Below are 22,187 nucleotides of genomic sequence, written 5' to 3'. Positions count from 1 at the left end.
AACACTGCTCCATTAAATTACTGTTGCGCTCAGCCTGAATAAGGGGGGTTTAGCAGCCTGGGCTTTAGTCCAACTGTAAAGTCTCCACCATGATTCAGTCTCTATTGTCGATGCTTAATATATCAAAAGTATTAAAGCAGGGAGCTTTTCCCAGTAACCTCTGACTTAGCACAATAAATTCTGAGTATATATTGTTTATGAGGTGAGCGATAAGTGACCGACAGTCAAACCCTTGTTGACATCAGGGGAATGTGCCATGAGGGCGAGCTTTAGAAACCCAGCACAACAAACCCTGTCTTTGTCTGAATGTTTGACATTCAGGCCAGTCACAGCTCTCAACCTAACACACCAACACAAGGCATGTGATTATCATTACATTTAGACAACACTCTAGTCTCCACAGAGTACATCACGGTGTGAGCATGCTGATACCACAACAAACACGTTTTCCTACATATTATTCTATCAAGAATGAAAATAGTTGAATATATGAGTTTATTGTAATATTGAGGAAATAGTTATATCATTTTTATATATAGTAATATACGTAATTAATCTGGGAGATCAGAACAGCCTGTTGAATAGCACATGTTTTGCTCAGTAATTTGACAGGGCTGAATCACCCTTTACTGGGAGGCTGCAGGAGCCACGTGCACTAGAACATGCCAAAAATGTTATTACTGTAAAACATAACTCATCTTCCAGCCTCAGTAAACTGACCACTTCACATATTTTTCTTTTTAGGTTCAAAAAATATGAATTACTCAGATTGACTACTCTCTTTAGAATAACATGCCGGCATACATCCATGTGCACAACAGTGCAGGGAACTTTAGTGTGAGATAGAAAGAAATAAAATACCAGCATAGTGTGTTATTTACATTATTTGCAGAACAATGGCGCCTGTGGCATCAAGTGGTAATAACACAATAATGAAAAATAAAAAAAAATTCCAAGAGTCTCCTGAATTACTTGTTTTAATTGCATCATAGATGACTTTAATGTCTATGGTCTGGTCAGAACTAACACGTATTATCTGAAGGTGTACGTAATCAAATGCACATTCCAAGGGCAGAGGGCACTTCGAAAACTGACATAGATGGTGGTGATGGTAAAGATTCCCATGTTGAAAGCGTTTATGTCACAGGACAAGAAGATTTTGTGAATTCAAAGGCCATGTACTGTAGAAATGGTAGAAAAGTAAAAGGTGAAGCACAACATGAAAACTTGGAAAATTTGTTAATTCTCCCAAATCAAAAGGGAAAATGTGGTCACGGTTGTTAATTACTGACTGAGGTCATGTTTTTAGCTGAGATTGTCTTCAGGATTCTAGATAAAAGGTAGGCTGACCGAAACTGATTTGAACCAAACTGAGTAGAGGGATAGAGCGTATACGCTGTGGACAAACACATTTAGGTGTGGATCTAATGAAAGAGTGGATTGAGGAATATTTGTACCACATTATTTAACATTGAGAAATACAGTATTTTCTTGACATTTTCTAAAATTTCTCAGAAAATAACATTGGGATCTTGATGTTAAAAAGCAACCTATTTATGGTGTTGGAATCTATGAGTCAGAACAGTTTGGTACTGATGATCAGACTTCCTCCTTTTAACTTGTATTGTATTTGTAGGACTGTTTGGACTTGACAGAGGTATACACTCTAGTGGGTCATGGTTTCCTTGTTCTTCTCCAGCTTTGTGTGATTTCAACAATGTTAACTTCTCATGACGGCAAGCGGAACAAACTTGTGACTTTTCATAAGACAACCATCCTCCAAAGTATAACTTTTAATCCTTTGTGAAAATGTATGCAAACATCCCATAAAGATATCATCTTAACATGAACCAATTTTAGTTCTTTTATAAAATAGGCTTTGTAACTGTGTGGGTCTGTGGCTCAGCAAAATACTTGTATTCACGAGAAATATCACATAATGTAGAGCCTCAACATTTGTCGAGGTCAACCCTCCCTGGACAGATCAGAGGAGAAGTGAGAGGATCACAGCACTCAGTAAGATTCTTTGAGTAGGAACCTTAAGTCTGCACCGCATTCAAAAGCTTTTGAGATATTTCAATCTGGACTTAAGTAGTGGGCTGACCCAAACACTGCCCTTGCTATCCTAAGAGCAATGCCACAAGCAGGGTTAAATAATAACTATCAATGGATGGATTCAACTGCCTTTCTTGGGTTTTAAGTGAACTTGTCTGACATATGCCAATCTTCTTAAATTTTATATATGTTATTGTCATCTCTTGCAGTCATACCTTGATGCTGAAGGATCTCCTCATGCTGCGTTTATTCTCCCTGAGTGTGTTGGTATGGTGGAGCTGATGTTCTGCTTTGCTCTCTCCTCTTTTCTCCAGGTCTGATTGCTGGGACGTCCTACAGTGTCCATTCTCTGTATCTCTGTACCCTGTTTGAAGCCCAGCTGTCACATCTGTCCTCCAACTTGAACCCTGCGTCCTGCACCCATCTGCTATGTCCCCAGCATTCCTCTCCTCCACGCCGTCATCATTAGTCTTGGAGTGACACAGGATCAGGGACCTGGACAAAGTCCGTTAAAGAAAAAATGTCAGTTCCAGGCATGAAATCCCATAAATAGTAAACCTACCTGACCATAAAATAGTGGGTTAATGCAGCCATTCAAGTAATATTGATGCATACATAATGCTGTACAACAGAACAGAAAACAGAAATATGAAAGTATTCTATCTATTTCTTGTCATCATGATGCAAATTTAAAACAACATGTAGCCTATTCTTGACTATAAAAAGATATAATAAAGGTTTACAGTTAAAAGGTTAGTAATGTGTCTTACACTCTGTTTAGCCCTAGTTGTAAGCTTTTGAGTGGTGTTGGTACCTGGAGAGCATGGCAAGCTTCTTGGAGCGTTGGTTGTGGCTGCTTGTTGGGTAGTTGTTGTTGTTGCTTTTCCCCTGTTCCCTGCGTCTCCTCTCCATCCTCCTCGCAGCCGCTGTGCTGGCTTTCCTCCTCTGGTGGGAGTATCTTTGAGGCATGGCCGTCAGTGTGTGTGTATGTGTGTGTGCCGGGAGCTCAGGAACCAACACACTCCTCCCAGCCGGCCCGAAGCCTAATGGAGAGGGACGCTCTGGAGGGCAATTAGAAAATTCAGTTAGGACATTCTTACTGCATCCGTGTGTATAAGTGTTCTGAAAAACTGCTGAGGCAATTGTGGAGCTCAGCGGAGATAAAAGTGTTTTTTCTTTTCCTTTTTTGAAAAAACAAAAGTGGAGTTTTTCTCAATCCTCATGACTGCAGCTTAATCAGACTACTGTTGAGAGAAACCAACAAACACTCCACACACACACGTACACAACAACACACGTACACACACACACAAAATGGCATGGCAAATCATTGAAGTGAAGTGAAAGCAGCAGCTGATGAGGTAGTAGAGGCTCACTTAGGTCAGTTCATGTTCAGATCCACATAACCTACACTATGTGAGAATAGATAATGATGTTAGCAAGGGGCCCATTAATGGGCTGGAGTGAATGATGCTCTGTATACATCAACGCTTCACACTCCAGAGAGCACTATAGGATGACCCTCAAATGCATTATACATGCTAGCGTAGATGGCCTCTCACATTTGCGATGAACACTTAGTAAACAATGTGCAGAGGCTCTGAAACCCATAAGGCCTTTGGTCTGGCACCATTATCGTGTTAATCTTCTCCTCAAGCCACCTGCAGTCAGAACCTGACTGGCTCTGAAGGTTTGAGAGGTCATGAGCAGATAAGGCATATAGTAATAAGCCTCAAGAAAAAGTGTGAACCCTCGTACAGGAAGGGATCAGTCGGGATGGCTTTTTTATCTTTCAAGATGGTCAATGTATCCGATTTCATGTAAATGGCCATGTTGAACCAGAATAACTCACGACTTGTGTGCAAATTCAGTCGGGGAGGAGGTGCCAAAGACTTTGATTTCATCTAATACAACCAACAACATGATTTAAATTTAGTTTAACCATGTCTACAATTGATTGTGTAAAGGTAATCCATGGTCCCGCTGGTCAATATCCAAGAAGGCAAGAGAAGGTAAGCAACTGCAGACCTAAATGGTAAATGGATAAATGGATTTGTATTTATATAGCCCTTTTCTAGTCTGATGATGACCACTCAAAGCGCTTTTACAGTACAGTTTCACATTCACACACACATTCATACAGTGCATACTTGCAGCACTTTGTTATTCTATGGGGGGCTATTGAGGGTTCAGCATCTTGCCCAAGGACACTTCGGCAAGCAGATGGTTCAGACTGGGGATCGAACCTCCGACCTTCACCTTGGAGAGCGACCACTCTACCCCTCAGCCACAGCCTCCTGACATAAAGGTCTATTGTTTATATCTGTCCACAAACAAGATTAAATGTGCCAATTAGTGAGCTCCAGACGTGCAGGGGGGCAGATTTCTTTTTGTCAGCACCAGAGCTTCTTGCTTCATATTTAACTTACACATAAGTGGTATCACTCTTCTAATGTAACTCTCCAAAGAGAGTGAATAAGTACAATTTCCATAATAACAAAATCTTATCAGTCATCTCATGTGACTCTGGATAAGACAGTGAAAACACAATATATCCAAAGATCATATCATCGATATCAAACTCCGCTTACCTGGTTCTTTTGGAATGTGACTTTCAGAATATTTCTTATGTTTGTGGATGGATTTTGATCACATGTGGTGTGTCAGTTTATGTTCGTTTCTCTTCATGAGAAACCTGTGAAGTGTATTTCTGGTCAGCCGAGAGGTTGATGTGGTTGTAGAAGTTAATGATAAAGGAAAGGAACGCGGACCCAGTACTAACAAGTATAATAATGTTTATTACACAGAAGTTTCACAGGTCAGGACGAGCTCTAGAACTCGGAGAAATCACACAGCCAAATGGTGAAGTCTGACAGGCCGTGGTCAAACACACATTATATAGAGAGGTTAGTTCCACCCACGACTTTGGGTAACTTGTCATCTCACCTAAGGCCTCCTAATAAGGACGTGTTTAGTACATGAAGATGAGAATACACTGGTCAAGGATCTTCCCTACACCTCCATTGCTGTCAGAGGTCATTCTCTAGGTCACAGGTCCTTCCAAACAAGGAAAGACCTAATTGCATAAACAACTGAAAGACTCTCTGAGAATGTCTGAGTCACCAAAATAGACATCATAAATATCCGCCTGTCATTATATTTAAACACATGCTAAAATATTTTACTCTAGTGAATACACTACACCTGTGAACTCTGGCTCATAATTATTATGTCCAGGAAATTATACAACATGCCAAAATACATCAAACTGTAACTTTGAAGCTTCAGAAAGATTTCTCTCTCTATGTGCATGTTTTCCAAAATATAATTGGAACAATAGTTCCTGTGGATATTTGATTCAACAAAAGCGTGGACTAATAATCCCTGAGTTTAATTAGCTAGCAGGCTAGTTTTTCTGTAATTACCTTAAATTAGCACAGTGTGTTTGTGCTGCAGTTTTCTTAATCAATTCCTGGCATGCCACACAACAGGATACTTAATTTAAAGTTGGTCTTAAGAATGCAAATAATCAATGTTTGTGGAGTTCCGCCATGCCTCACCCAAAAGCAACACAGTCACTAATTGACCCGCCTGCCTGTGAACACTCTGCCCTGCTCTCACTGTGCATGACTGGAGCAAAGACGATGGTTCAAAGTTAGCAAGCGAGTCATGGAAAAGTCGGCTTCTAGCAGTTGTCAGGCTGTGAACATTCATGTGTTTTGGGGGTGTGGCTTTTATGAGAGGCTGATTGGAGGGAGTGTATTGGTTCATCCAGCAATTCAGCTTTACTATCTCTTTTTTTTAAACAAGCAAAATGGTTAATCTGAGTGTGTTTATGTCAACAACAGTGCTGAATGTACATTCATAGTTTACAAGATAGTTTGCTTAAACTAGGTTGCCATATTCAAACTTTTTTCTCATTAATCAAAGCCCACTGTTTCTGTTAAATTAATACAAATATGTAACAGTGAAAATAACCCAGCAACTAATGAATGTATTAGGGAACTGGATACTGGACTTGAATTTAAACTCTGGCTTTGCTTCTGGATTGTTTCGCTCACTACACAAGCACACTAGTGTTTCCCTCATGGCCTTTGGGGATGTTCTACAAGTTTGAAACATCAGTGAATGAAAAGTTACTTACAGAAAGAACCAATTTCAATAAAAGGTTGGATATGTCTTCTCAACAGTTTTAAGGTTATTTCCATTCTGAGGTTGATTGGAAAAATCTGAACCACAGGAGATTTTTACCATTTGCACCAGCAAAAGTTAGCATCACAGCACATGCAGGGAATGCACGGTTAAATGAAATTAAAATAGACATCTGAATAAACAAATAAATTAATCATCAGTTATAACCCTGAGGTTCCAGCAAACAGTATGGAAAGACTTGTCTTCCCGGTGAATCAGTGGCTCTGATCCTGGAAGTGTGTTAGCAATTATGAGGCATTAGTGTGCTGTTGTGTTGGCCAGATAGACAGGAAACAGAGACATGATCTCTATGCTGGAGGCTTGTAAGCCCCATAGACTGCATCTCTCCCTCTCATACACTGATATGCTCTCCAGCTTGATGTCTGCCAGCTGATGGAAAACCTTTACAGAAGTATGGGTGGAACTCAATCTAAGCTTCTTTCTCTACACCAGTGGTTCCCAAACTTTTTACAGTCCGGTACCCCTTCAGACATTCAATCTCCATCAATCTCCAACAATCTGCCAAAAATACTCATGTATACCCATATTCAGTGAAATAATTTCGTCGATGACAAAATAATGTCATCGACGTAATTCTGTTGCGTTCACTGCCAACACTGCGAAGCTATATGTCTCCATGAGTGCCTGAGGAGTCCACTGCTCTTCTTCAAGTAGGAGGTCGGAATATCCGAGTTGCCTGGAACACAGCACAGTGAGGATGTAGCAGCTCGAGGAAGCAGCCCGGAGCTATACTCTTAAACCCTCTGAGAGAGCAGCAGCTAGCCGCTGAGAACTAGCTGGATTTGACGGTTCTCGACCTCTCAGTCCGGTTTTTGTCACGTCCTCACTCCCGGAACCCCTCACCCAGACCCGGCTCTGAACAGGAGAGCCTCATTGAAGTCGCAACAAGTGGATCCATTAAAATTGAATTCAATCAGAAGCCTCTGCCAGATTTCTGGATAGGACTGTGCACAGAGTACCCTGCTGTCAAGACTTTGATGCCATTTGCCACCACATATATATGTGAGGGTCTTAGCTCTGATGAGCATGAAAACTAAATACAGGAATAGACTGTGTGTAGAAGACGATTTAAGATTCAAGGCCGGCGCATGCTTCTGCATTTTCATGGGACCGGTAGCGCAAGAGCCCTTCCAGGCCCCTTACGTGCTTACGTATCCCTTCTTACGTGCTTACGTATCCCTTCTTACGTGCTTACTGGCGTCGCCCAATATATCTAACTAGACGGCAAAGCTCCGCAAGCCTGACGTAGCCGGCAAGGCTGTGATTGGTCTGCTAACTACATCCTTTCCGGAGTCGCATTTCCGGTTTCATGCCCGGAACCGGCGGAAACAACGGAAGATTTAGAAGAACGAATATGGACCAAATAGAAGAGCACTTGGCAGAAGAGATCTGAAACTTTGACCACTAGTATAACCCGTCACTGCCTGGCGGATTTGTCCGCTAGAAAAAGGCTATGAGGAGCCGCCGTGGCTATGTAAATAAACGGCTCTTCTTCGTGCCACACACGAAGAAGAGCCGAAGAAGAGCCGACTAAAACATTACTCTGCCTAGTGTTCTGGCGGGGATTTGCTTTGCAACACGCGCAACGCTTGGAAAACCATGAATGACAACGAGTCCTGCGTCACAACTGCGTGAAAAGCCGCAGACGCCGTTGCAGAAGCATGCGCCGGCCTTAAGACTTTCTCCAAATCAGCCACACATTGCAGAATTATGTGCATCCTCTCAAGCACACCCGTCTCATTAACCTGTGCATGTGGTGATTATTTCTGGCTGAACTCCGCTCCGACCACGCTCCTTTTTTCAAATTCAACGCACACACTTCTGCACACTGTTTAGTTTATTTATGTTAAACATTGTTAGTTTGTGTTCTTCGGGCATTTGATGCTGAGTATCTTGGTTTTCATCTGTTTTGCCTTGTTTGAGTTAAATAGTTATTCCCGTTAAACCCCTGAGTGAGTTAGTTCAGCCTCCTTGTTTGTTTGTCATTTCCCTTTAGTTAGGGGGGGGGGGGGGTACGTAGCTGGAGATTGAATGTCTGAAGGGGTACGGCAATGTAAAAAGTTTGGGAACCACTGAACTAAACTAATGAAAAAGAAGTTGCAAGATGTATCAATGTTCATTTATTTTTTTATTTTTTTTATATCTTGTGCACTATTCAGCAGTTCTCCATTATAAACCGCAGGAATGCCGACAACAGTCATCTGCTCAGGAGAATGCACAGAGAAAAACAACAACACAATGACACTTACTTCTCCGCCTCTGCTTAATGCTATTTTCCACAGGCCTAAGATGGTCACAGCTAGATACCCCAGAGGACAGTGAGGGCTGAAGGGCATCTTTCACACAACTTGAGATATGATGAGATCAGGAAAACGTTCACTCAGCAGCTCAGCATTAAAGCAGACTGGAAGCAGAGGAAGTAGCTGGCATGACTTGGATGTACTCAGCAGTGCTCAATTCACAGAAATTCAAAAATACACTTGTGATTTCAGGCGTAGTTACTGAGACTTGCAGTTTCCACCCAGTGCACCTAAGCATCTGGTTATATCTAAGTCAGTCAGTGAACCCAGGTTTCGGAACATTGGTCTCCATACACAATAATTGTTGACGGCTTTTAGTGACCTCCCTTTGTAGTGTCTGGCTGCTCTTCATTTAGAAATAGTTGGAGCGAGTAATTGTGTTTATATCTGTGTCCAGATTAAATGGACACATTTAAGATAGATGTTGTTTTTACCTTAGACAGAGCCATGCAGACTTTGTTAGCCCTCATTAAACTTAAACGTCTTGACTCATCTCCTTCTTTAATGGACAGACATCAGATTGAAATTGATTTCGATATCAAGGGAACAGTTGCCTCACTGACTTGACTCCTTAGCGATACATTTGGTGTTAACTTTAAGTTGAACACAACAAATTTTTACATGTTGCTACCTCCCTCTGATGTATACAAATTAAAAAATATTCCAGACATGGGTTCCACCATCTTTTACATTTGTCGTCATCATGGAGTGGTATCAAGGACACGCCCATACATCTGCTCGACCAATCACGGGCCAGTCTCAAATGTCAATCATAATAATTTTTTATAAATAAATCTTATCTTGTTAACTTGTTTTTGACCTATACTGCAACCAGCCACGGGGGTGATCAAGGTCATGTCATCCATCTTTATACAGTACATGGCTTCTACCAAGTTTCCAGGTCCGTGAAGGACCTATCTTCATGCTATCAGGTGCCATTCAGGCCCAAAGAGGGCTGCTTCTGTTTCAGTGAGACTCTCTGCTCTGAGCATTTAGAGCCCCTCCATGTAGGCCATATGCTGTATTTATATGTATGTGTGTGTGGTTATTGTGTGTATTTCAAGCTTCATAAAAAGCACTTGTTTCAGAGTCCTGAAGATGCTGACTGCCTCCTGTGATGTCAGCTTTGGTACATGGCGAGTCCAACTTTCCCCTGACACACAGTGCTCTATTGATGTAATGGCACACAGCAGTAACACTGTTCACTATTAGGACATGCACGTAGAAGAAAAACTGGGGGAGGAGAAGAGAGCATAGGTTGGGTCACGTTGCATGTTTTGGGCAGAGACTTGATAAAGTGTGTGAACACATGTTTGCATAGTGTGTGTGTGTGTGTGTGTGTGTGCACTGAGAGAAAACATACTTTTTTGCCTGTAGCATTAGTAAGGCAGGAATACCAGCCTAACAGAACCTGATTGAGAGAAAGCAGAGGGTGGAGCTACTGCACAGCCGAACAACGTGTGTGCTGTTTGCAGTTTTCTCTGGGGATTTTTTTCCAGACTGAGAGGTGGAGCAGGACCTAGATGACAGCCAAGAGCATGTCTCAGTCACGCTGCAAATGTGCACTTCACCACTTTTACAGTGTGGACAATCACAGAGATCGCTTTTGGTTTGCTCGACAGGGGCCACTCAAGGGAGGTTCCACGGGTCTGGCAGCTGTTGTCACTGTGTGGAATGACAACTGCAGGCTGTGTATGACCATGTGGTCGTATCTAAGTCTGGACTCATGGGATTTTGATTGGCTGTGGGAGGAGTAGCGAGGAATCTGTGTCCGTCTCTTACTGGTCTCTGAGGGCAATTTGGGCTATAGAATGCCTTAGAATGGACATATGCAATTCTATTTAATGTTTGCGTGAATTCATGAATCAACACACATAAACAAAAACACACAAGCACATACACACACACACACACACGCACAAACTGATTTCGCACATCTAGTCCTCAGGACAAGTGCATGATTTAATTTCCTGGGTCTGCAAATAATTTTGGTAGTTACACAATACTCATGTCATCAGAAACAACTTTTTCTCTGTCTTTCCTGTCATCTAATCTTCTGAGAGATGGTTTAGATAATTGAGGAGTTGCACTAATAAACCTGCCATCAGCATTAGTAGTGGGATTACTACTTACCGTAGTCAATCATGATGCCTCGCAGCCAGCATCCACAGCTTCTACCAAAGATAAAAACAGCAGGTCCAAAGGATGAGTTCACTCCAGAGAAACAGGCAGAGGTCCAGGCTGAGAATCGGGTTAAAAGCTCAGAGCAAAGATTCCTCCCTGCGATTCATCTGGGTTAACGTGCCTGTACCTCTTCTCCTCCTCCGTCTTCCTCCTCCTTTTCCTCCCCCTCGTTTGTGAAGAACACAACACTGTGTCTCAGTAAGGCACAGCTCCCCAAAATCACTGCCCCTTTCCTGTGAGTCAGCTCCAGAGAGGAAAATACACCACTGGGCCTGACCTCACACCTACTTTGCATCACATACTGGTTGTAGTCTTTTGGTTGTGTGTGTGTGTGTGTGTGTGTGTGTGTGTGTGTGTGTGTGTGTGTGTGTGTGTGTGTGTGTGTGTGTGTGTGTGTGTGTGTGTGTGTGTGTGTGTGTGTGTGTGTGTGTGTGTGTGTGTGTGCTGTATGAATAGATTCTCTGTGGTTCACTCCAATTTACACATCAACACACACCCCTCAGTTGAGTCTATATGTATTAGTATGGATCTAGTTTTTAGTTTGGCCAGTGTTGTTTGTACTGGACAGTAAATATACAGATGTAAGGTTGATGTTGGTTGAGCCAGTGGATGGAGAGAACCACTCAGAGTGAAGTCACTTCATTCAGACAGGCTGCCTTGGGAGGTGAAGCCTTAATGAGGGTCTGGTATGTGCTTTAGGATATGGAGGAAAGTTAAATGTTGGCCATTTTCTCTTAAGAAACACAGAGGACGCTCAGCAGCAGTCAAACTCCTTGGTTCGTCAAATTTTTGGCCATGCACCCCCTGGATGAGCATGTGTGATGAACCACACAAGCACTGGGTCTTGGTTTTCATTTGAATACCTAATAACTAGAAGGTTGTTTGTTGACGTGATTCCAGAGAACTACTGCCTGAGGCTGAGAGCCCAACAACAGCATGCCTCTCACTCACACCTGGCAATAATCCACTGTGATAAGTAGGGTCGGCTGAGGGAGGTGTCCACCCCCTCAAGAACATCTGTAGCAGAATTTTTCATGCAACTATTTGTACATAATTGAGTCTACTTTCTGCGGGGTGTTTGCCATGCATGTTGTTGTGCCTCCCTCTAGTGGCCTGCCTGTGTTGCTGCGGTTAGTCTCACTACAATTCCTTTCTCTCCTTTCAGTCGTTTAAATGAGCAGCAAGGAGTTACCTATAAATAGACAAGAAGTGATTGTAGATTGTTTGTATAAAAAACAGAACTATTCAGTCTAACTTCACTGATACCATCTGTTTAGTTCTGTGTCACAATGTTTGCACTTGATTCCATGCATTTTTCAAAACTGAGTTCTCTTAGCTTCACACCTTCAGCACAAAAACAGTACGAAGTATAAAATGTTTGTTTCATGCTGTTAAAATATAAGAGCCAAATGTTTAGAGAGATATCCATAAAAAATGTTTTCATAAAAATACATTTTTTTCAGCTATTGAAGTAAATATGTGCAGTTCAGAAAAATGTTTATACTTTAAGTGGGAATCATTTACTGAAAAACTTTACATTAAGTTAATTTAATAATAATCTTTTTTATAAAATGTATCCTTTACACTTTACACCCACTGGAACAGTAGTTAATATCCAGATTAATTCAACAATTGGAATATCTATTGATAATATGATATCTACGGATAAATTATTATGAACATAATGTTAAGATAAATTCACACTCACGTTGTGATTCTTCATATTATAGCTTCATGTCTGACAAATCAAGGTTTGTCTGTCAGTTTGTTGTAGTGAATGGCTTCAGATACTAACCTCAGTGGCTAAAGGCCTTGTTCTCCAGGGGAATATTTATTCTAATCAAAGTATGAAAATCACAGGAATTACTAACAACATTAACAATGGACCTGTTCTAGTCACATGTCCTGTAGTTGTAAGTTTTGCCAGTGAGTGTGCAGGACTCTGAAACTGAATCTGTATCTGGTTGGAATTCAGCCATCCTTTCTTTCATTGTTTACATGTGCTTTTCCGACTGCGACATATCAGAATGTCTGCTATGAAAAGGACTAATCCCAGTGACTCTGCTAAAAGCACAGAACCAGTTTCACTTACACAGACAAAGATGATGGCCATGAAATTAAACTCTTCAGGACTTACCCAAAGCCAACAGAGAAGAAACCCTGGTTCTGTCTTGGATTCATGTTTGGTAAAGGATAACAACATTTTCTTCATATCATCTCAGAAACATCATAACATATAAAGTTAAAGACATTTCTGTCACTGATTGAAACAAAGAGCTTTTATGTCTTCCATTACCCAAAACCAGTTAGTTTTTATTAACAACTGTGCTTCTCTCATGGTGTCCAAGACCACTAGGACAGAACATCTTGCACTGAATTAATGCTTACTTGTTAGTTTTAGTATTGATTTTAAATCATCAATATCACATTCAATAGATATGTATAGAAATCGTCTGCGGTTAGCTAAGTAACTGAAGTGCAGTTTACTCAGTCTCTTGTTTCTCGCTGTGCTCAATGTAGCACAGCGAGAAACGAGAGACGTTTATTCTAACAGCTCACAGTGGAGCGGCTCTTTTCTGTGCTGCAGTGTGTGAAGGAAATGGACCACACCTCAGAGGGGAAAGAAACATCCCCAGTAAACAGCCTGAGCGCAGGACTCTTCAGGAAGTTTCTCTTCCATCTCTGGACGCTAGTCAGAGTCGGGCCTATTATTAAACACTAAAACTCTGCCTCCCTCTTTCTGCTTCCATCAGTGGACAAACTTTCTATATCTGTCTATGGCCCAGAGATGAGTTTCTTCTTTTCTTTTCCTCTGTGATAAAGACTCTTCTCGTGTTCTTCTTTAAAATCATTTCAATGTTACTCTGTACAGATGAGCCCACGTTGCATTGTCTTGGGGTACACCCAGGCTGCCAGCGTCACACTTACAGAGACAACCATTCACGCCAATGATTACCCCAGCCAGTTTGGGATTCAAACAGGTAACCACTGCCCCACCATACCACCCATATTTATGTGTCTGAAAACAATTAGAACTATCTTTCTTTTTAGAATTATATTCATTTACATTATTACAAATGTTTCTAGCTATTTTCAGACTATAATCAAGAAAACACTGTGTTTCATCTGATTACCTGTCAGTGCCATCATTTAACATCTGTGTATGTGTCACGGTTGTGTTTGTCTACCAGAAACGTCTGGATCAGAGAAATTATCAGAGAAACCAGCTGAGCAAACCATTTACTGGATTAAATCAGCGTGTCTGTTTGTTTTGAGGGGGAGGAGACTTCTGAGAAGAATTCAGTTCCTTCTCAAAAGGAATCCTAATCAGGAGAAGCTGACTGGAATGATGACATCAACTTCCCCCACACCCAAAATCCCACTTTTACGAAGTCACTGAACTCTTGTGGTGCTGTGGCTGAGGGGTAGAGTGGTCATCCTCCAACCTGAAGGTCGGCAGTTCGATACCCCAGTCTTCCCCATCTGCATGCTGAAGTGTCCTTGGGCAAGATGCTGAATGGTTTTGAGTGATCAAGACTAGAAAAGGGCTATATAAATACAAAACCATTTAACCATTTTTTTCTTATTGTTTTGATAGAGAGACAAAAATGACCCACTGACCTGCCAGTTTTACATGTTTCCAGTAACTGGTGTAGTCGCCTTAATACATATCTGGAGAAGAGAAATATATTCATTGTCTTCATGTTGAGCACATAACTTAGATACTTACCTCATATTAATCAACTGCAAGGTAAACTCCCTCCAATATATGACTTTATATCCTTTGAATATCCATTCAAACTTAATCTGATTTGTCTGTTTGTAGATTTCAATTACAATTCAAATCTTTGAAGGCAGTTTTCTCACAATGTGCTCATATTTTCACACCACCAAATTGTGAATGTTTTTACAGAAAGATTTTTCATTCATAATCTTAAATATATACCATTGCATTGTTTTGGATAACGTAATAACAAAATTTTTTAATTATTAGCACATTTTAAATAGATAATGCCACATTTGCATTTGTAACCATAATATTTCAGAAAAAACAATTGACAAATGTTAGGGCTGGGCAAGTTAACTTGTTTAATCGAGTTAACTCAAGTGATGAGTTAACTCGATTAATTATTTTATCTCGCATTAACTCAGGTTTGATTATTTATTGTTTTATTGTGAAAGTCAGGCTTTTATTTTGTGAAAGTCTGTTGCTGACTGCTGCGGAACCGGAAAAAAGAAAATAATTGGCGGATAAACAACCATGGTTAAGGTTACCGAGCTTTTACATGGCCATTTTCATTTTAAAGTTCTTCCAGACGGCGGAGTCGACAGAACCAAAGTAATTTGTAGCCACTGCCAAGGTGAATTTTCTTATCACCGGAGCACTTCCAGTCTAAAATATCACCTAAATGCAAAACACAGTTGATATCAGCAAATCACTCAACGAAACAGCGAGCGGAGCGAGGCTTCGGCAGACTACGTTAGACGCAGGGAGGAGTATACATTTTTCATAACGAAGAGGATAACATTAATGCCCTTGCAGTGGCATTGAGCTTTAATTTTGTATTTGCTTTGATAACATTGTTAAGTTGAGATTTACACTGAATATTTTATTTAACTGCTACTGTATTAAATGCTGATGTTAAAAGTGTTTGCACAACAAATGTTATGGCACTTTTGTTCATATGGCAGAACATTGATGCGATTAATCGCGATTAAAACTTTTAATCGTTGCCCAGCCCTAACAAATGTATTATCCACCACAGAGCATTTTTTACACACCAGGTGCTCACTAGGTATTGCGCCCCCTTCTACTGTCAAAATTAGGTACGTTACTTTACCAATTACACTCTTGCTTAACTCACAGAACAATGCACAACCTTTAGCGGATTTCATTTCCCGTTGCGTCCCTGTGTAAATACTAGCCAGTTATTGTTAGTCTTATGAAACAGGAAAGCATCAGTGCATTTGAGTCTGACTAAAAACATCAGTAACTTGAAAGAGAAAGAACTGGACTCAGAGGTATCGAGCAAGCATGACTCCTACTGCTGTTCACATTAGCTGGTTCTCTCTCTCTCTCTCTCTCTCACACATACACACAAACACACACATACATACATACACACACATACGTTTGTACTTCAATCTTAGTGAGGACACTCATTGGCATAGTTCATTCCCTAGCCCCTTACCCTAACCCTACCCATCCAAGCTAAATGCCTAACCCTTAACCTAACCTAAACATAATTCTTATACACACACACACACACACACACACACACACACACACAAACACACACACACACACACACACACACACACACACACAGAGTGTTTAGACTTACGCAGCAGCACCTGTGGTTGACACATTAGCTGTGTGTCAACAGTGGTGAATGGGGCGGCAGCCAGGCAAGAGCCTGTACTCTCTTTGGGGCAGCACAGAAATCAGTATCTTCCGTTAGGTGCATGTGTGCTGTACAAAGATTAAATGATGATGTTCACTTACTTGATGTGGTTTGTGGCGTCAGAGCCATTAGTTGACTGACTCCACTCACTTACTAACTGATGTATGAAGGTGGAGGAAAGGTCCAGGCAGTTGGGCTGTGGTGTTGGTTGTTCATGATTCACACTCTCTACCCAGAACACCATTTTTTATTGCATCTCCTCATCCATCTTGTTTACCCCAAGTAATGTTTCATAAATGTTCTTGCGACACAAATCTCTACTGTCCCCATTCACATAACAACTGGTAATGACCATTATGCCAACTGTGCATCAAACTAACAAACAAACCCAGGTCTCGTTAATTCCCTGCAGTTATTCAGAAACATTGCACACATTTGACTCCCATGTACAAAGTTAAATCAGGACAGGGGTCTGTAGAACCAGGTAGATTTAGGTTTGATTCTGGGTTTTCAATTCTATGAAGCTGGTTCACTAACTGTAAATCACCATGGTAACTGATTGAACCACAAACCTGCTCCATTCTACAGCAACCTGACAGGGACAACATACTTAACAGGAAAGTGACCAATAATAAAGAGCTGCAGATACTGTTACAGATCAGTGGAATCGTTTTGCTGCTCCAGACTTTTCATATGTACCCTCATTTTAAAACAGAGCTACTAACAAACAGAGGGAGAGTTCATCACACTTAATGTATAACTTAAGTTAGGGTGGTTGACAACCAGCTTCATTTGACATGTACACACCAGGGATCCAACTCAAAGCTGTGGCTGTCTCATGTATTATACTTTATCAGATTCTGGTCAAAAGCTTCTGGGATCATCCTAATGTCACAGTACCTGGGGCGTATTGATCATTGAGTAAGCAACCACAAACATTAGCTCAAAAACACAGCTTCTTCAGTGACAGCAACGGTAATTCTCTTGAAAAGATCAATATAGACTAAATTAAAAAGCCATGGCCTGTAGTAAGGAGCCCTGTCGCTTGGGCTTCAGTTGGTCTGACTGTAGTGATCACTGTTGTGAGGAGCTGTTATTGCTGGAGACTTCACTAATGAAAACCAAACATGTCCTGCCCACACTCCTCCACATTTAAAGCAATGAGAGGCTGATGTTCTGGACATCAGATCTCACTCCACACAGGTACTCCCACCCATGTGAACAACCCACAGAAAAGATCAGCCTCTTTTGGTCAAGTAAAACCATTCATGATATATATAAAAATTTTGAGTTCTGTGCTTTATCAGCTAAATCAACTTTGACTATTGTGTTTTCTTTATTCTGAACACACAACTGGAAGAATATGTGGATAAGGTGAGTATGGGTTTAAATTTGCTTAAAGTGCTCTTGTAACAGCAGATCATCAAGGTAACAACCACAAAAGCCCAGTTGTTATGTAAGGAGATCACATAAGTGACCCTGAGATAGATGGAAAAATACACTGCTAACTAGTCAGCTAGTTGTCGCCTGTTGTTTCCCTCCACTGTATTGTATTCGTATTTGGCACTCAGAATAGACAACAATTATTGACTGCTGTTTGCTGCGTAACATGGAAAAAAGCTTATATCAATTTCCTAACTTTTATATATATATATATATAATGTACATTTTAAGTTGAAATACTGTTGTATAATAATAATTATTATACAAAAATCTTCCATAACTTTACTATTGTTGCAGTGTTGTCAGCTTGCAAAACTCCCATTTTTATTTAAACTAGGCATTTGAGCATAATTTGAAGACACAAAACACAACTGTATCACACCTGGTGCTCTGTCTGCTATTATTTTATTTGCAGTTTGCAGCCGTCTCAGAGTTTGCACTTCTACTTAGCTGACATTTTGTATTTGACCATTTCTGTCTGTGATATGAGGGAACTTTTACATGTAGGCTAGCAGAGCTGAAGAGACTTCACAATCTCCAGAGAAGGATCATCTGGACCAATCACAAAGAGGTTGGTGTGACATATAGATCATATAAATATTTAAATTTCCCTTGATAGATAAATCTTTCCCCACCAGTGGCTTAGATAAGTTGTGGTTTTCCACTGTGGTTATTTTAGCAACAAGAAACAAAAAGCAGTTGGAGCTGCAGGCTTTCATCAAGCTCTGCTATCTTGTTTCCATACTCTAATCGCTGTGATATCACCCACCCTCCACCTGGCTTTAAGACAAGAGGAAGTTAGGATCAAAAATAAGCCTCTGCCTCTCCTCCTGGCAGGAACAGGATATGTGAACTGCGCTCACATTAGTAGGAAATCACAAAGCCATTTTTCTCACACACACACACTTTCCCACAGCACCGAGGGATGAGGTGATTCCCAATGAAGTCAAAACAGTGGCTGCAGAGGTGGACTGAGGCCCAGTCCCCTGTAATGTTTGTGTTTGTGTGTGAGGACAATAGCAAGTTGGGTGGGGTAGGAACAGGATATGAAGTGTGTGTTTTGAGTGGGGAGTGGGCTCGTGTTAACAATGTGTATAGTGTCTGCTCATCAGAGGGAAGCTCTCCAAACACTGTGAATCCAAAAAGAGTTCCTGAAGTCATTGTGGCTCAAAGGTCAGTGTGTGGGTGTGAAAGCACCCAGCCGACCATCTCTTCCCTGCAGGCAGGTCGAAAAGAAAGAGAGGATCTCAATGTGGCTGAGGTCAAAGGTCAGTATTGTACTGTGTCAGGAGCCAAAGAAGGGCTGGACTTGGAATTAAAAATGGACTGGAGAGGCAGCCAAGTTTCCACATTCTGTGGCTGGATGTTAACAGAGGGTGTTTTCAGTAAAACAGAGCAGATGTCAAGGCTAAAGAACAACTGTTTAGTCCCATAACCTGCAAAAACATCACAACAACAGCTGCTGGGAGCTGCCATATGAATGTGCAGTTTGGAGAAGGTGTTCAGTAGTGCTAAGCTGCACAGCTTTTGACACTGAATTTAAGACGCTGTCTACAGTCGTTTTAGGACATGTAAATAATGTGCTTTGTGCCTATAGGTTTTCCACATAAATTACATCTGATCTTTTTTTCTCAAAGAACATTCCCACACCCAAGTGAATGTAACTTTTGCAAAGAATTCCATGTCCTCAACACTGAGGATTTTAAACAATTAATGGACGACGCATCTCCACTTTCTCACACTGTACAAAAATTAAATATCATCGATGGTGTTGCCATATAGCACTGTTCATGTCACATGAGAGGTCCTCTCCTAGAGTTTGAGAGCCAGTGTGCTGTTTGTCCATTCTAGGCTACTGTAGAAACATGTTCAGTCTATTGTGAGGTAATGAAAACAAAAGGATTTAAATTTGTTATCAAGTTAGCCCTCTTAACTGGCTTCTGTAAATATTTAGTCAGTTCATAGTAACCTTTGTCCAAATGGGAACTTTTTCAGGTGAGACCCAAAATATAAATTTTCTGTCTTCCTCAAACTTCCTCAGCACAGGGACATCTCCTACTGGTTTCAGTCTGCTCCATTAAACAGTCGACCTGAGGCCCCAGGTGTCACTCTCACTCACCACAGTGGTGTTATCATTTGTTTCGATGAGGCACACAGGAACCGCCCACCTGCTTCTTCACTGATAACATTCTGGACAAGATGTCATGGTCAGAGGAAAAGGAAAGGTGGGGAAGAGAGGGAGCGGTAAAAACAAGTTAAAGGTCCTTTAGCAACAGCTAAATGTTGCAAAATATGTGACATGTTTGGCCGTAAGGAGTTAGGTCAGTTAAAATAACCAGCTCATTGTTGATGTTCAGTTCGAGTAAATATGTAGGTATGTGATATTTGATTTGCTTAATACTTGACTATAAAGATCATTTGAACATTTGAGATATTTATTTATCTCATTCTAAATATACACTTGTATGTGCTGTGATCAGTGTTCTCATAGGGAGTCAGATTGGACCTTGTAAAATCTATAAGGTTACTCAGGCTATTGGACCAATAGCCTGTGTTTTCACACAGGCTATTGTTGGTCAGTCTCAAATGTTTGTATTGTTTAATATGGGTAATTTTCCTCTCCGATCAACAAGGTGACCCAATGCTTCTACCGTGATATGTAACATTAACAAACAGGTTTTAAACCTAGCAGGCTGCTGGTCTGTGTGAACAGGGTGGCCTGGTATGGAGTCAAATTCACAGCATCAACTATTGGTTCAGTCTCCCCCTGACTGTGAATGCCACACAGACAAGTTTTTTTTTTCTTATTTGGAGAAGTCTGTCTAGTTTGTCAATTTTTAAGCTCTCAATGTTGAGCGCCTCTCCACATAAAAAACACACAGACTCCTCCCCTCTTTATTTAAAACAGAAACTAATAGTAACTTGTCTTTGGATTTTCATTTAGACATCATGCGATCAAGAGTGAGGGAATTTACAGAAGTCACACTTGAGATCCTCCAGGTTCACAAGCAAACTTCTCACTGACTGGTGAGAATATTTTTCAGCTGCCTGTTAAGAGGTTCATGGTTACAGCCCCCCCGCCCTTCTCTCTCTCCAAACACAGTCCATGTTTCTATCACACTCACCATAACAAGGGTATCATCCTAGCTGACCAGCTTATTCCTGAAGAACTCGCCTGTATTCACAATATTAATACTGTAGTGATAGCAGTGCGTTCTTAGCTACATGCCAAAGTGTCCTTGTACAGTATGAATGCACAGTATGAATGGGTGCATGGCAAAACTATACTAAAAAGCACTTTGAGTGGTCACCAATAGTTAAAAAAGTGTTTAATAAATACCAACCATTCACCATAAAGTGTTATTTTCATCATCAATAGTGCAGTATATGTTTGTATGTTTTTTTTGCCATTTATTCATATGTCAATGCACCTAGCAAGCATAGATGATCATGAGAACCATGTATAGATTAACTGAAATGTTCTAAAATAATCCTATTTTAAATGTTATAGAATAACATTTTGACAAGTTCAAGAAAAGTCAATATTTCACACAGTTTAAAGAACTTAACACTTGGTGTTGTTGTGAGAGACTCAGACTGACATGACCTCAGTATGTCTCCGATCTTGGTAAAAGCTGTGGTACAACATTGTAGATTACAGGTGTAAATGCAATGAACTGTGATAAATACCATGAATGATCTTAATTCTAAATTCAGGATAATTAATAAATATGGTGTTATACAAATTACCTTTTGAGAAATGGTTTATCTGTTTGGGGTCACAGGTCCTTTACTGGTTTTATTTTTACTATTGATTAGAACATTTGCAGGTATGATGAGACAACAGCAGTGTCACATGACATCCTGTCTTTTAAAGTGTTTGTAACTATACCTGAGCCAGAGAAATAGCCCTGTCATTTCATCAGCCAAACATAAATAATTCACCCAGGATCAGTTTACTCTTATCAGGTTACTAGTGCACCTGAAAACCTAATGAGTTAACCTGCCCGGCAAACAGAGACAGACATTCTCATTGTGTGCTGCCAAACATTCCAAATAAATTCACCTGAACTCTGGTAAAATATATCCAAGAGCAGGTGAGCGTGTCTGTGTGGGTGAGGCACAACACTCCGGCCTCCACTCGGCCACCAGCAGCTTGGGTGTCGTCAACGCCATGGGGATGGGAAGTCCCCTGGGGAAAAGGATAGGCAAGTGTTTCCCTCTTGCAGCAGGAAATGGGCGAAACCTTGCCTGAAATTACGACTCCAGCAATATATCGAGAGAAGGAAGCCACTCCTGATAGCACAGGCTATAGGTTTCCTGTTGTGGGCCAACAGTTTGGCTGGCTGTTTTAGGGTGGAAAGAAAGACTTAGAATCACTGAGAGCCGGTCAACTGTGTGCCATAAAAGGCTCATGCACTGAATTTACAAGTTACAGATGTAGTTACTTTAATTTAGTAGTAGTTATTGTAATACAGTAATTGCAAGTAGTTTGGGTCTGTTTAAGCTTTGTGACTCAACAGAACATTATTGTTTTGATTGTAATTATCATTTTAAGGTTGTAAGCAGTTTCATCTTAGTTAATTTA

General features: G+C 40.8%; 1 protein-coding gene across 1 annotated transcript in view; it reads right to left on the bottom strand.

Annotated features, from left to right (window-relative positions):
* Positions 1 to 21,775, bottom strand: part of il16 (interleukin 16) — a 52,807-nt gene extending 31,032 nt beyond the window's left edge. Inside the window, exons 1-4 of the mRNA XM_061067676.1 lie at positions 21,666 to 21,775; positions 10,701 to 10,741; positions 2,870 to 3,116; positions 2,271 to 2,550 (exon numbers count right to left, since the gene is read on the bottom strand). Of these exons, the coding sequence (XP_060923659.1) occupies positions 2,271 to 2,550; positions 2,870 to 3,116; positions 10,701 to 10,741; positions 21,666 to 21,775 (678 nt within the window). The remainder of the gene's footprint in view (positions 1 to 2,270; positions 2,551 to 2,869; positions 3,117 to 10,700; positions 10,742 to 21,665) is intronic.
* Between the last annotated feature and the right edge of the window lie 412 nt (positions 21,776 to 22,187).

This window comes from Limanda limanda, chromosome 3 (genome assembly GCF_963576545.1).
Source record: "Limanda limanda chromosome 3, fLimLim1.1, whole genome shotgun sequence".
NCBI lineage: Eukaryota > Metazoa > Chordata > Actinopteri > Pleuronectiformes > Pleuronectidae > Limanda > Limanda limanda.
The sequence above is the reverse complement of the archived record's forward strand: the minus strand, read 5'-3'. Positions and strand labels throughout refer to the sequence as shown.